At 47.9% G+C, this 14,987-nt stretch overlaps 1 protein-coding gene across 1 annotated transcript in view; it reads right to left on the minus strand.

The window, feature by feature from the left end:
- Positions 1–13,482, minus strand: part of LOC142766957 (chitinase-3-like protein 2) — a 30,396-nt gene extending 16,914 nt beyond the window's left edge. The window contains exons 1-3 of the mRNA XM_075868155.1: positions 13,270–13,482; positions 9,560–9,767; positions 7,793–8,050 (exon numbers count right to left, since the gene is read on the minus strand). Of these exons, the coding sequence (XP_075724270.1) occupies positions 7,793–8,050; positions 9,560–9,761 (460 nt within the window). The 5' untranslated portion in view covers positions 9,762–9,767; positions 13,270–13,482. The remainder of the gene's footprint in view (positions 1–7,792; positions 8,051–9,559; positions 9,768–13,269) is intronic.
- Between the last annotated feature and the right edge of the window lie 1,505 nt (positions 13,483–14,987).

Below are 14,987 nucleotides of genomic sequence, written 5' to 3' on the forward strand. Positions count from 1 at the left end.
TGTGTGACGCGCTCGCGATGTGTGCATTTAATGCATCGTACGAAAATCGTGAAGTGTAAATAAATAATACTTCGTATATAATGTATCTGTGTACAAATGCTTCATGACAAACAACACTTAAATTCGTTAATTACACTTTAATCATCATCATCAGTAATAAAACTCCCAAGCATTTCCCCGAGGGTGAACATGGTTAAGTGCGAATGCACGGGGTGATGCTATGAGGGGAGTAAAGTTAAAATCCGTTGGCATTCGCCAGTGAGTTAACGTAAACTCCCCCGTGTGATCAAATTGCGATTCCCAGGAACCATCACACCATAAAGGCACCATAGTGTGATTAATAAATATAATAGTGCGAATTAATAAATACCCCTCATAGCATCACCCCGTGCATTCGCACTTAACCATGTTCACCCTCGGGGAAATGCTTGGGAGTTCTTTTTTTTTGTCATGTGAGTAGGGTCACGTGTACTTTAAGAGGAGCTATATACTGTGCTGTATATAGGGTCATGCAATAAACGAAATTTGGAATCTTAGCGCTCATTGCATTATCTGTGTTCCTCTTCTTCACTGAGCTTGTCCTGTGGTCTTCAATTGCTCCTTGTCCTTGTTGCTTTGGCGCTGTTACTTTTTTTGCTGTAAATGGGAACCAACATTTTTTTTTCTTTATTGCCTTCTTGACTACAAGTCAAGCTAATATGACAATCACTATCACACGTGTTTCATGCGTGATAACGCATCAAACAAAGATATTGCGTCTTTAACACAGTCGGTAGTCTTATACACATCTCGCACTTTTATAACAGCTTCCACGAACCACCCATTAATGGATAGAACTCTCACATCACAGTGTCTGTACGATAGCATACTACGCCAAACCGAATGAAGACCAAGTGAAAATATAACATTCAAATTTTGCACAGAACTATCACAAGGACTTTAAAAAAAGTAAATGTGAACCAACGAGCCCTCATCAAATTGTTGCCAGTGCAAATATCATAATCATACCGTGAACAAATTCTCGGTTTCACCGAGAATTCCATACACGGGAAGTAGTCGGCGATTGAAACCCGGTGCCCAGAGAGCGATAATGCTGGCGTGAAGTGCAAATGTGAGGGCGACAGCGTTCATGCACGGCCGCTTCGTGGGACGCACGGGAATTTGAAAACACGACATCGTGCGGTGCGTATTCAACGAGTGGCCGTCGTTCTGCATACCGAATTTCAAGCAAATGCTCCTTCAGCTCATATCGCCCCGACATTGATATACGAACGTGAATAAGATGTTAAGAAGGGCTTCATAAAGTTTTCATGGTGCTTATAAAAGGCTATTTTGATCGTCTGGGCCTATGTGCTTATAAGTGCCTGTAATTGTCTGTCTTCAATGAGGGGGCATGTACGGGCACTATTTATCCTTACGCTTCACTTCACAGTGCAGGTCGAGAATGTTAATCGTGTTACTGAGCAACAATGACTGTTCGAAACTCTTGTGCATTACACCTATAGTCGTCTAGTTCAGTCAACTTCCGGTAGACAACAAGCTGGAAGCAGTGAAATGAAATGCGCCGCCCAGCATACGTCGCCGCACTGGCGGTTGGCGAATGCGAAACCATACAAAGCAAAGCAAGAAAAAAACAATGCGGTGTTCTAGCATATTTAGCTCTATTTATAGTTACTTGTTATGACGTTCACCCACAGGGGAGAAGTCGTTTTTATTAAATTCGACCCTACCAATAACAGGTATCCCCTGTATTCTGGCCTTATGTGGTCTGGCTATCTGCTCCTGCTCTGCCCGTCTCGCCATGCCGAAAAGAAAGAAACCCAGGAATATCTTGATTCAACCGTGGACACTTGAGTAACCATTCTACAGCATAAAAGTAGAGACCATGTTCTGCGAACCTTGCGGGAAAGGCGACAAGTGCATGGTTATATTGATACGTGCATGAAACTGTCACCCCGACACAGCTGAATTGGCACCCAAATGAAGAAGACGACAACGTGGTTGTAGTGGGTTGGACTCTCGAGCTTCTCCCGTTGGCCTGCATGACTGCGCGCTCTTTAAGCCGTTAGCAAGACCAGTTCTCGGCGAATAAATCTTCCCCGTAACATCTTTTGGTGGAAGGTGCGGGTTCTTCACACAACCCAGCTCTGGAACTCCGCAGTGGACGCCAGCTTTCTCCAGCCACGATGCCTGAAACTGGCACTCAGGCCTCGCCATCCGCGCCGGCTCCATCACCTGTGATTCCCCCCCATCTTCTCGACCCTGGCACGTTTTCCGGGACGGACAGCACGGACGTCGAAAAATGGCTCGCATTATTCGAGCGCGTCAGCAAGCACTACAGGTGGGACGAAACACTTATGCTGGCAAATATTCTGTTCTACCTAAGGGGTACGGCACGCGCCTGGTATGAGACGCATGAAGAAGAATTAACCAGCTGGGACACATGCAAGCAAAAGCTTCGCGATTCGTTCGGTCGGTCAGTTGCTCGTCAGATGGCAGCCAGGCAGGACGTCGCGTCGCGTGTTCAATCATCGACGGAGTCGTACGTCACGTACATCCAAGACGTACTGGCACTGTGCCGTAAGACTGACAAAAACATGTCCGAGGCGGACAAGATCAGCAACGTGTTGAAAGGCATTGCTGATGATGCTTTCAACATACTAATGTGCAAGAACTGCACCACTGTCGACTCCATCATATCCGAATGCCGACGATTTGAACAAGCTAAAAGCAGGCGAATCACCCACCACATCGCGAGACTACCAAACACTGCTGCGACTTCGTCTTGCGAGGATTCTGCAGCGCCCCTTTCACTTGCGCCTCCTGCCAATATCGCAAGGATTGTTCGCCAGGAGCTGGAAGCCATGGCACCCGCTTCCTATCAGCCCCCTGCGCAAGACCACTGGGCAACAGTCTCACACATTCAAGCCGTCATACGCCAGGAGTTTGCTAACCTGGGCGTCCAGGTTCCCCAGCCGCAGCCCATGAGCACTCCTGTCCACAACGCTGGCCACCACTCTGCCCCACTTGTCGCTGCGGCAGCTTCGACTCCTCGGTTTCCACCACGCTACCGAAATCCATCTGAGTGGCGTACGCACGATGATCGACCCATCTGTTTTTCTTGCTCTCGAGTTGGGCACATCTCCCGCCATTGTCGCAACAGGGGGTATTTCCGGCCAAGCTTTCGTAATGTAGATCGCCGTCAGGACCGCGGACACTATTCGCAACCCGGTTTTCCGGGTTGCGAATTCTGGACCCTTCAGCTCGCCGTTCATTTCCACGCTCCGAACCGTCCTACGCTGACGTCGTCGCCCAGAGAAACTGGTCTAGCCGCTCGCCGTGACCTCAGGGTCGGCCGTCACGCTCCCCTCAACGCCGCCGCTCTCCGTCACCGGCTTATTCTGGCCATTCCCCGGGAAACTGACGAGTGCAGCTCCTGGAGGTGGCGCTGCGTTGACGACTCGGAACGAAAACCCTCAACCGGCTACAATTTCAAGACGCAATTTACTTCGGGTGTTTGTTGATGGCCACGCCGTTACTGCTCTAATTGACACTGGTGCCCAAGTATCTGTTATGAGTTCTACACTTCGATCTCGCCTGAAAAAAGTTCTCACACCAGCTATGTTCTCAACTGTTCGAGTTGCTAACGGAAGTCGAACATCGGTGCTTGGTATGTGCACTGCCCGCGTTACTGTTGCTGGCCACCACACTTCCGTTCTCTTCGCAGTCCTCGATGCTTGCCCACACGACGTCATCCTTGGAATTGACTTCTTAACCGCCCACTCCACCCTCATCGATTGTTCTACCGGTATCTTACGGCTGGAATTGCCTTTGCGCTCCGATTTCACTCCTCCAAGTCGCACTCGGCTACGATCCGTGGAGTCTCTCCGGCTACCGCCCCAGGCTGCTATGTACGTTCCTCTGTCGCCCTTCCCGTCCGTTCCTGATGGAGACTATCTGGTAGCTCCCCTCATTGATTTGACCCTTACGCACCACATCGCACTACCACATACTATAGTGATTGTTGCTAACAACACGGTGCTACTTCCAGTTCTGAACTTCTCTACGTCGACCCAAGTTCTTCCCCAAGGCATCACTTTAGCCGATCTTTCCACCATTGATGAATGTTCGATTTGTTCTTTTACACCTGACACTAAGACCATGGCGAAACCTGTCATCACGTCGCAAAATAAGGCGTTCCTCGACAAAATGATATCCAGCGACCTCTTACCTTCCCAAATTGCGGCGCTCCGGGGTGTTCTGTTTTCTTACCTGGATATCTTTGACGTCGACGATCGTCCCCTGGGCCGCACAAGTGCCGTAACCCACCGCATCGACACCGGCGACGCCAGTCCACTCCACAAACGCCCTTATCGCGTGTCACATGCTGAGCGCCAAGTTATACAGACGGAGGTCGAGAAAATGTTGAGTAAAGACGTCATTGAGCCTTCATCGAGTCCTTGGGCCTCCCCTGTGGTCTTAGTTAAAAAGAAGGACAACACCTGGCGCTTTTGCGTCGACTATCGCCACCTGAATCGGATCACCAAGAAGGATGTTTATCCTTTACCCCGAATCGATGATGCGCTCGACTGCCTCCACGGCGCCAACTATTTCTCGACCCTTGACCTTCGATCCGGATACTGGCAAATTTCGGTCGACGACCGCGACCGCGAGAAGACAGCATTCATCACACCCGACGGCCTTTACCAATTCAAGGTCATGCCTTTTGGGTTGTGCAATGCCCCGGCTACGTTTGAACGTATGATGGACTCTCTTCTTCGCGATTTCAAATGGTCGACCTGCCTTTGCTATCTGGATGATGTAATAATTTTCTCGCCCTCCTTCGAAAGCCACCTGTCTCGTCTCTCGGCAATTCTTGACGTTTTTTGTTGCGCTGGTCTCCAACTGAATTCGTCGAAATGTTCATTTGGACGTCGGCAGATTAAACTACTCGGCCACCTTGTTGACGCCACTGGTGTTCAACCCGACCCTGACAAAGTCCGTGCAGTCCGAGAATTCCCGGTTCCGCGTTCCACACAAGAAGTTCGCAGTTTTATTGGGCTCTGCTCATACTTCCGCCGCTTTGTCTTCAACTTCGCGGATATTGCTAGGCCCCTCACGGATCTCCTCAAAAAGAATGTGGCCTTCTCTTGGGGAAGGGACCAAGAACATTCCTTCGCGTCGCTAATTACCGCCCTCACCTCACCACCTGTGTTGGCTGTGTTGGCTCATTTTGATCCAACGGCTCGAACAGAGCTTCGCACCGATGCAAGCGGCCATGGCATTGGTGCTATACTCGCTCAGATACAAAATGGCACCAACCGTGTGATAGCCTACGCTAGCCGCCTTTTGTCGCAAGCGGAACAAAATTATTCTATAACTGAGCGGGAATGCTTAGCCCTCGTTTGGGCTATCGCGAAATTCCGTCCGTACTTATACGGACGTCCGTTCGCAGTCATCACGGACCATCATGCGCTTTGATGGCTGTCAACGCTTAAGGACCCTACAGGAAGACTCGGTCGATGAGCACTTCGATTACAGGAGTACACGTTCTCGGTTGTTTACAAATCTGGAAAGCTGCACAGCGATGCTGACTGCTTATCCCGGCACCCCGTTGATCCACCTAGCTCCACTGATCTGGAATCCGATGCCTGCGTTTTAGCCATCACTGACTTTTTCAACGTGGCTGACGAACAGCGCCGAGATCCATCGTTGCTCACCATCATTGACCACCTTCAATCGCGTTACGCTGACCGTTCTCTAAGCAGATACCTGCTTCAAGACAACATTTTGTACCGCCGCAACTTACACCCCGACGGCGCGGAACTTTTACTCGTCGTACCGCATCACCTGCGAAAGGATGTTCTGCGACAATTCCACGACGCTCCAACTTCTGGACATCTAGGAGTCTCCAGAACTTACGACCGCATTCGACGACGAGTATTCTGGAAGGGTCTGTACCGCTCTGTTCGCCGTTACATCGCATCTTGCGACCTCTGCCAGCGCCGAAAGAAGCCTACGACACCCCCTGCTGGTCTTCTTCAACCTATTGAAGTTCCAGCCGAGCCATTTTATCGAGTGGGGTTGGACTTGCTAGGTCCCTTTCCTACTTCTACAACTGGAAATAAATGGATTGCAGTGGCCACAGACTATGCCACTCGGTATGCAATCACTCTAGCGCTACCAACCAGCTGCGCAACCGACGTTGCCGACTTCCTGCTGTACGACATTATTCTCCAGCATGGCGCTCCGACTCACCTGCTCACAGACCGTGGTCGCTACTTTCTATCTCGTGTGGTTGATGACCTACTCCGATCTTGTGCTACCCGTCACAACTTCACCACATCTTACCACCCTCAGACTAACGGCCTTACGGAGCGCCTAAACCGCACATTGACGGACATGCTTTCCATGTACGTATCTACCGACCACACTGATTGGGACATAGCTCTTCCGTTCATAACCTTCGCCTATAACTCGTCGCGTCATGAAACAGCAGGCTACTCCCCTTTTTATCTACTCTTCGGACGTCATCCCTTACTGCCCTTCGACACACTGCTTTCATCAGACCACCCATCCTACACTTCGTACGCTCAGGATGCGATCACCCGGGCCCTCACGGCACGCGCGGTAGCGCGCGCTCGGTTATCGTCATCGCAGACAGCACAGAAGTCCCTTTACGACCGTCGACATAGAGATGCCGTTTTTTCTGCGGGATCTCTTGTTCTCTTGTGGCTCCCATCTCGACGTGTTGGCCTCTACGAGAAACTACTATCGCGATACGCCGGGCCGTACCGAGTCATTCGTCAGGTCACACCTGTGACCTACGAGATTTCCGCTACCACAAACTCATCAGCCGCTGCACCCAGAACGGCAGTAGTCCACGTTTCTCGTCTCAAGCCCTACAACGCCGACTCGCTCATTTAACAGGCACCGAGACGGTGCCTTACGGGCCGGGGTGATGATACGTGTATGAAACTGTCACCCCGACACAGCTGAATTGGCACCCAAATGAAGAAGACGAAAACGTGGTTGTAGTGGGTTGGACTCTCGAGCTTCTCCCGTTGGCCTGCATGACTGTGCGCTCTTTAAGCCGTTAGCAAGACCAGTTCTCGGCGAATAAATCTTCCCCGTAACAATATGTTAATCTGCTGGCACTTGGTGCCATTATGGACGTTAGCATTTTTTTTTCTTTCGTATATGCAGGTTTCCCGAGTCTTCGTTTCAAGTAAGTTGCATTCATGCAAACAGTTATTGTGCTTACATTTACGACGTTGGAGGCCTACAACGTTGTTTTGACCGGCCTGCTTTCGGCGCCAAAAATGCGCTTTTTTAATTCGTAAAAACTCAGTCTCTAGTCGTTACAAACCGTAACTGCATCCGGTAAGCAGTCGTTCAGCATGTGGTTCTCTGAGGATCCGTCAGAGCGCTGCAATCCTTCCTCACGCATGACCACCACCAATGAAGGTGATGGTGGCATGACCCAGCAGCTTCACTCACTTCGCGCAACGCGGCACGTGAGCGCAGTGTTTTGAAGCCAGCGTTTGGCCGGAGCTACCAAGACTACTCAGGGGCTACCAGCAACCACAGATTGAACTGTTGTCTACCGAATGCAGTCACCTGTCTTACCAATGCTCTCACCGTCACCTTCAACGCCAGCCGCCATGCCAAGCACTCTGAGTGTTGTGTTTCAATCTCCGACCACTGAGTATTATGGGCAGAGCTAAATATTCGTTAAATCACGAGTAGCCGAATAGCTCGACGCTTTCACGAAACAGTGGAGCAACCGTACCTTTCTCGTCCTTGCCGTCTCTCTTGCGGAATATTAGGTTCCCGGTTTTGTTATCCGTCTCCAGGAAGGAGTAGATGATGTGCGTGCACTTCTCAAGAGGGATGGATTTTAGGTTGAACGCCGGCATATCCGACCGGTGGAACTGCTCGCCGCGGATGAAACACACTAGTGGCGCCCTCTCATCCACTCGACGCTTGGCAAGCTTGTGTTTCGAGTCGTCGCTTTTTAACATCATCAGCGAGACGCCGGAGCCGGCCACTGCGTTAACGCAGGATACAAACAGGGCGGAATTAATGACACTGCTTTCGAAATAAGTTTAACGACAAGTAGCATTGGGCCCTTGCCGTGTGCGATAAAGGAAAGCTATTTGAATTATTGTACATCAGGTAGCCTTCACAGGGCCCTGCAACACTTTTTGAGCACGGTCAGAAATGACCACCGATCAACAATCAAGGCTCCTGAGTGCATTCAAGCCCAGCGTAGCGTAGAGCGCGGCCTGGAAATTGCAATTAGGCCTAATTCTCAGAGTGAGCTAAAGATTGTTCTCTCCTTTCTCGGTTAATGATGTCGTAGACCGAAATACGCGCTATAAACCAGAGATCCACAACCACTGGCTGATTTGACCATCGTGAGCTTCATAGTTACAGAAGCCGCCAAGGGATGCCGCCACGTGCTTGGTCGCGCGCCCACATTCATCATGAAAGTAAGCCGCATGTGAAAGAGAAAAAATGTTTTGGAGGCCATGAATGCGTCCTAATAAAAGCATCGTTCCCATTTGTCGAACCCTGTCCCACGTTGCTTTTAACGTGCTCGCCGGTATGGAAGAAAAAAAGAGAGCGTTTAAAACGTGCATGGCAAGTCCCGGTAAATCCACTCGCACCTGACGGATTCTAAATATTTTTGCGGCAGTCAATTCGTGTGTCAATACGCCCTTGTAACAAAGCTATTCGACGATTAGTGCTCGGAAAGTGTTGCAGGACCCCTTTAAGAACAATACACAACCACGTATATTTGAGGGCTTTGGGTGTACTTAGCATGCAGGATACTGGCCGCTGATGATAAAGACCGAGTGATTTTGTTAAGAAAAGTATGTTGCTTGTGAGAATTAAGTACACTTAGCATTTCTTTTTATGACAAGGTGATTTTGCTGGCCTGCTCGAGAAACTGGGTAAGCGCGATTTTTACGAGTACTGAGCATATATGATAGTGATTTGCTGTACATAAATTTATTTAAATGCAGTGGGGTGTACTTTGTCATGCCTAAAGAACGAAGCGCGAGACAAACTCAGTTTTAAACTACGAAATATTGGCCAATCCGCCAGAGCAGGTATGTGCCATCATCTATGAGGCTCAAACAAACAAACAAACAAACCTACAAAGCAGCGTTGCACTATCGGACACCTTGGGTGAAATCAAAGTCGTGACAGTCTGTGTAGTTATATCGAGGCTGTGAGTGAATCCGGGCTTCCCGGGCCGCTGATCATTAGGATGGAGATTATGATATTCGCGGTGGCCGGTGCACATGCCTCATCGGCTTATTACATTTGATGACACCTGGTACGACTCTGCGCAACACGTGAGGCTGTGTGTAACTTCACGCGATCCAGTTTGGCGTATTCGGTAACACTCGTCCCCCATTCCTTCGTGCAGCACATCAAGTGCGGAAGAATAGCGTGTACCGAGCTAAACCGAACATGATTGTAGACTTGTCGAGCGCGTGATCCTAGTAATCTGTTAACGCAACCGATTGCATCCGCAATGACTTACCACCTCCCGATCCTCCCGCATGTTTACGGCGCTTTACTGAGCCAGGCCTCTTCCTTTTGATTCCGCCTTCTTCGCACTCGGCTCCTTTGACCCCTGACATGCACTTTACACCCTCTCCTCCAGCTCCCTCCACATTTACAGCATGCAGCGCGATGACGGCAATCGTAACAATCAGCAGGCCGACCAACACTGGCACTCTCATAGCGACCTGGAAATGCGAGGTGTTACGAAGGAGCCGCATGCAAACACGAAAAAAAATATGAGTTTATCTCATGTTAAGTGCATGCCGCCTTTAAATATAAATTCACACAGGGCTCGTCTAGGAATATCTCCCCTATGCAGCTTTTGTACAGATCTGGAATCAATGGAGCATTATCTTTTGTCATGTCGCCGCTACAGGCTAGTGAGAAAACGTCTCGTTGTCATCCCATTTGCTAACCTTGGGCTGTCCTTCACCATTGAGAATATACTCTCCTTTGGTGCTTCGGTTCTGGGCTACAACCGCAGGAATTTCTTTGATGCCGTTTGAAATTATCTTCATGAAACAAAACGAATGCGCCTCTAAATTCCTATTTGTATATTTCTCATTAAATATTAAGCGAATTCTAAACATCAATTTTAAACGTGTAATTTGAATTCAATATATAAATTAATCTGTCTGGTCGAAATTCATATCCTCCATTCTTGGCCAACCACCCTGAGTGGGCAGGAGTCATAGTGGAGGCATCATCATCATTATCATTAAGTTTCTTATCATGATGGTAAGCTTCTACTACACATGGGAAACCTCGAACATTACAGCTCTGCTATAAAATGATTGGTGGACACCCAACTGATTCAGATGAAATAAAACCAATGTTGCTATTGAGTGGTATTAGCTATAGGTAGTCAACATAAGCCAACATTGAATCTTAACCATTTATTGCTGGTAGTGTTCCAGTAAACAGGGTACAGTTAAATGCAGTCACCAATAATAGTCATCATTGAAATGATCACTGCATCATGTGGGGGATGCCCAAGAAAAAAATCTGTCTTGTATACACAAGTAACACATTGTGTAATTTTGTTCCTTTTACCAGAAGCCCGTCAAGGTTACGCTTTATTCCACGCGCAAAGGTGGCTATTGATCGGCACTTCATAACAAAAATTGTTGAAACCACAGTTATTTACAAGGGCGGACCTTGTTTGTGAACACTGCAGATGGTCCAACCTCTCAACATCCCACGCATCGTGGAGTTCCGCAAGGCGGCGTCTTGAGTCCAACCCTCTTCAACCTCGTCCTCATTGGTCTTGTAGACGCCTACCGAGTGTGGTCAAGCTATGTACGCTGACAACATCTGCGTCTGGGCTTCTGGCTTGACAAGACCTCAGGCACGCGCAAGACTTCAGAAAGCTGACATGTTGGTATCAGTGTATGTCAATTAACAGGGTCTGAAGATCTCGCCAGCGAAATTCGCATTGATTGCCTTCAGTCAAAAGCCAATGAGACCATACGCTATATCTATCGACGGCTAAGACACACCGTATGTCATAACGCACAGATTTGTAGACGTACGCATTGATAGAGACCTCTGTTGGGGCCCACATGTGGCCCACTTGAAGAAGAGCCTGACAGACATTGCAAACTTATTCAAGTATATTGGAGAAAAAACCTGGGGGATTTCAGTACCAGTAATGATGCAACTGTGCAAGACGCTTTTTCTCGGCTATTTGCGATACAGCTTGCCCGTGTTGATTAATACCAGCCGAACCAGCATTTGCACTCTTGAAAGCATCCAGGCTATGGCTCTGCGAGTTTGTAAGCTACCGCGATGTTCGTCAACAGCTGAGACAATTGCGATCGCAAATCACTAGCATATTGTAATGGAAGTGCCCAGAGCACACGTGAGGCATCTTACTCACGCCGCTGCTCATCATCTAGCCTCACTGCCAGAAGACCGACCTCGCGCCTCATTTCCCAAGACAGTCTTGACATATTGTAAACGTATACCCACGGAATATACAACTCTGTCCAGAATTGCAACTCCCCCCTGGTGGATGACTAATCCACATGTTTAACTCACAGTTCCAGGCATACGGTCAAAAGCTCGCCTGTCATCTTCAGCGCTAAAGCAGCTCTCTCTTCTCTTGTATGAAAAGTACAGTGAAAATAACCATTTATATATTGATGCTTCTACTAAGGTAAATGGGTATGCAGGGTCGGTGATCTTTCTTGTGACAGCGACAACGACGAAGATTCGGTTATCCCACCAGACGTCATCGACAGCTGCGGACATTGCTGCTCTACGTAGCGCAGTTAAAGTCATTAAACACCAAGACGCCAAGAAATGGAGCGTGTTCACGGACTCCAAGGCAGCACTACAGTGTTTGGTATTCGCCTTACGCCGGGGACCTCATGAACAACTAGTGGTGAAAATTAGAAAGAGAATTCACCACCTCTTCGACGAAGTACACGAAATCGCGATTCAGTGGCTTCGAAGTCACTGCGTCATATTGGGCAACGAACATGCCGATAAACTGCTCGATCAGCACTCGAAGATGGTTAAGAAGAATCCATTCCATTTTCAAGGACTGATGCTGCAATGAAAATCCGAAAAATCGCTAATGGAGAAGTAAAATCCCTGTGGAACGCTGAGTGCTTACGGCACACGCGACTGCATAGGCTGGACACGTCTAGTCGACTTCGGCCTCCATCCGGACTACCTCGACTTGAGACAACGGTGGTTTGCCAACTGTGGCTTGGTGTCGCTTTCACCAAAGTTTACGCCTTCCGAATTGGCATGGAAGACAGTGCTGCTTGCGATCATAGCGGCAGCGATCAAAACGATAGAGCACGTTCTTTGTCACTGCCCTCGTTACAGCATGCAAAGACGGCAGATAGCCACTGCGTTAGCTCGCCTTAACGACAGACCCTTGTCATAACAGTCAGTGCTTGAGCGGCGACATAATCTGTCTTCGCACAGAAAAACAGTGAAGGCCTTATTGAACGTTTTGCGTGGTAGTGGCCTATTGAATAGGCTATAGCACCCCAGGTCACTTTTTTTTCTTTTTCGCGCGTCTCTTTCACTCTTAGCTTTCTTCCTATCTTTATTCGCCATTCTCCCTTTCCTAAGGGCAAGGTAGAAAACCGAATGCTCCAATTTCTGGTTAACTTCCCTGCCTTTCTCTCATTTTATTCCCTCTCTCTCTTGTTCTTGCTAAGAGTTCCGCGCATTGGTTCATCTCGTACATTGCAGGTTGGGAATCCCAATGCCGCAAGCGTTGCTGTAAATTGCACATGATACAGCACTTTACACGTGACATAAGCCCGGACGGAAGCTCAACCAAAGTAAGACGTAAGTGTGTGCCAGCCCTTTGCTGGATTAAAGTTGTATTAAAGATACTAACTCTAACTTCCTCACTATTCCCTCGTGCTCAATGACCTAAAAAGTCGTTACTTACTGCCAGCTTTCCAACAACTGTGGCCCTATATATGACTGCTTTCTCACTGGCCTTTAAATGTATACTTTTTCTTTCCTTACCTCATTCAGACCATACTTACGTTCAACATGAATCGTACAAGCAATAAATTACGTAGCAACACTAAGAATGCTTGTTCGTGGGTAGACCCACGTTATCTAAATAGAATCAGTCCATTACCCCGAGAAATCTAAAGCTTAGGTATTGAAAGCAAACGAGGCGGCATCAGAAAAGGCTTCTGCGAGACTCACCGGCCGTCAATTTCCTCGACGAATGGCTCCGTTGGAGGAGGCCACGGAAGGCGTCAGTTGCACAATCCCGCAATCAGGAATAAACAAAAAAGAGGGTACCTAAAAAGCAAGCAACGCTTTCAGCCGATTTCTCGAAGCGGCGTTACTCGAATCGTCCATGCTTTGACATGCGCGGCTTGAAATCTAAGAAAAGTAACAGCGCACGCGCCATGCACTCCGACTCACTCGCAAACGCTATAGGGCTGGGAAACTGGATGTTGTGATGCGTCTCATCAGCTACACGCCTTCCTGCCCGAGTACTATACGTTGTTCTCATGGTTGCGGATGAAGTGAAATAAAAACTGTATTTAACGACCCAGATGTATGCGTGGAGTTCGCATTCAGCTCCTGGAGGCCGTAAATGTCTTGCGCAAGTATTATGTGCCAGAAGCAGCTCTTTTCGTGTTCTGTGTTTTTTGTTTTTGTTTTTTACGTACGTGCTTTGTTGAAATTCGGCGAGAAACTGCATCGTGTATGTCACAACGACACTTGAAGTACGATTCTTAGAAGGACTGCCCTTTGTTCGGGTACCTAGTTCGCTGTCATTACTCGTCTTGTTGACGCTTGCGTTCTTCACATGTGCATTCATTCATTCGGAGAATTACGAACGGGAAAGTCCGTCTGTTAGCTTTCTTTTAGGCAACCGAAATAAACTAGTGTATGGAGTGTATTTTGAACGTGTTCTTGTCATTCGAGTTCGAATGCTGTCAATCGATCCAGCTGCAGAGGCGCCCTCACATCCAGGAAACGTTTCACAGAGGCGTGACGAGAGTGGTGGAGGGGCGGTAGTCGTTGAGTTCACTTCGAGCTGATCCGGTTTATTAGGGTTGCTAATTAGGGTTGAAGGAGGAAGGCACTGAATGTAGAAGGGGGAGACTTTCTTGATTGATTCTACGGAGCGGAGTTGTCGGCACAACGGCCACATCACACTCCCCTCCCACCGTCAGGTCATATCGGAGTTGAATGTACGCTCGCGCTCGAGCGAATTGGTTACATTTTCAAATCATTCGTGAAATTCGATGGGGATTCGAAAATCTGGAATAAAGAAAGGCTGCGTGCTATGTATAAGCTTGACATTACAGGGCTATTTGTTTGCGAATCACATCTGTGTAAAGAGGCGCTTAACAGACGTTAGCGAAAAAAAAGTTATATTAAAAAGGAGAGAAGAACATGGTGCACCTGCGTCGTCTTTTCGTTTGTATATTGTCTACTTAAGCCAGCCAGGCTCGTGTTTAAGCTAGGCCCAGGCTTTCACATCTTGATTTGCTCTGGAATGATCTTGTTGTCCTGATTGTAGTTTTCCTAGTCAATATTTATGTCGGTGACAGTTGAATATTCCTGAAGTAATGATACCCTTCTGAAAGTCTGTAGAGATTAAAGGGTCACTTTTTCCCAAGCATATTATCAATTCACTTTTTTTTTACATTCAAGAGATACATGTAGTCAACTTTGAACGGGCACAAGAAAAAAAATCCAGCCCTTTTTGTTTTATACATTTGCAAACTAATATTTTTTGCGTCCTTCTCTTTCGCCTATTGAACTGAAGGATCGCAAGGGTATTTTTGTTTAATGTGGAGTTTGACAAATATGTGTTGTTTTTTTTGCAAATTTTATTTCATCTCCTACAATGTAATAAGTATTATTTATTTATTTATTTATTTATTTATTTATTTATTTAT

The sequence above is a fragment of the Rhipicephalus microplus genome, chromosome 1 (assembly GCF_043290135.1).
Source record: "Rhipicephalus microplus isolate Deutch F79 chromosome 1, USDA_Rmic, whole genome shotgun sequence".
In the NCBI taxonomy this organism is placed as follows: Eukaryota; Metazoa; Arthropoda; class Arachnida; order Ixodida; family Ixodidae; genus Rhipicephalus; species Rhipicephalus microplus.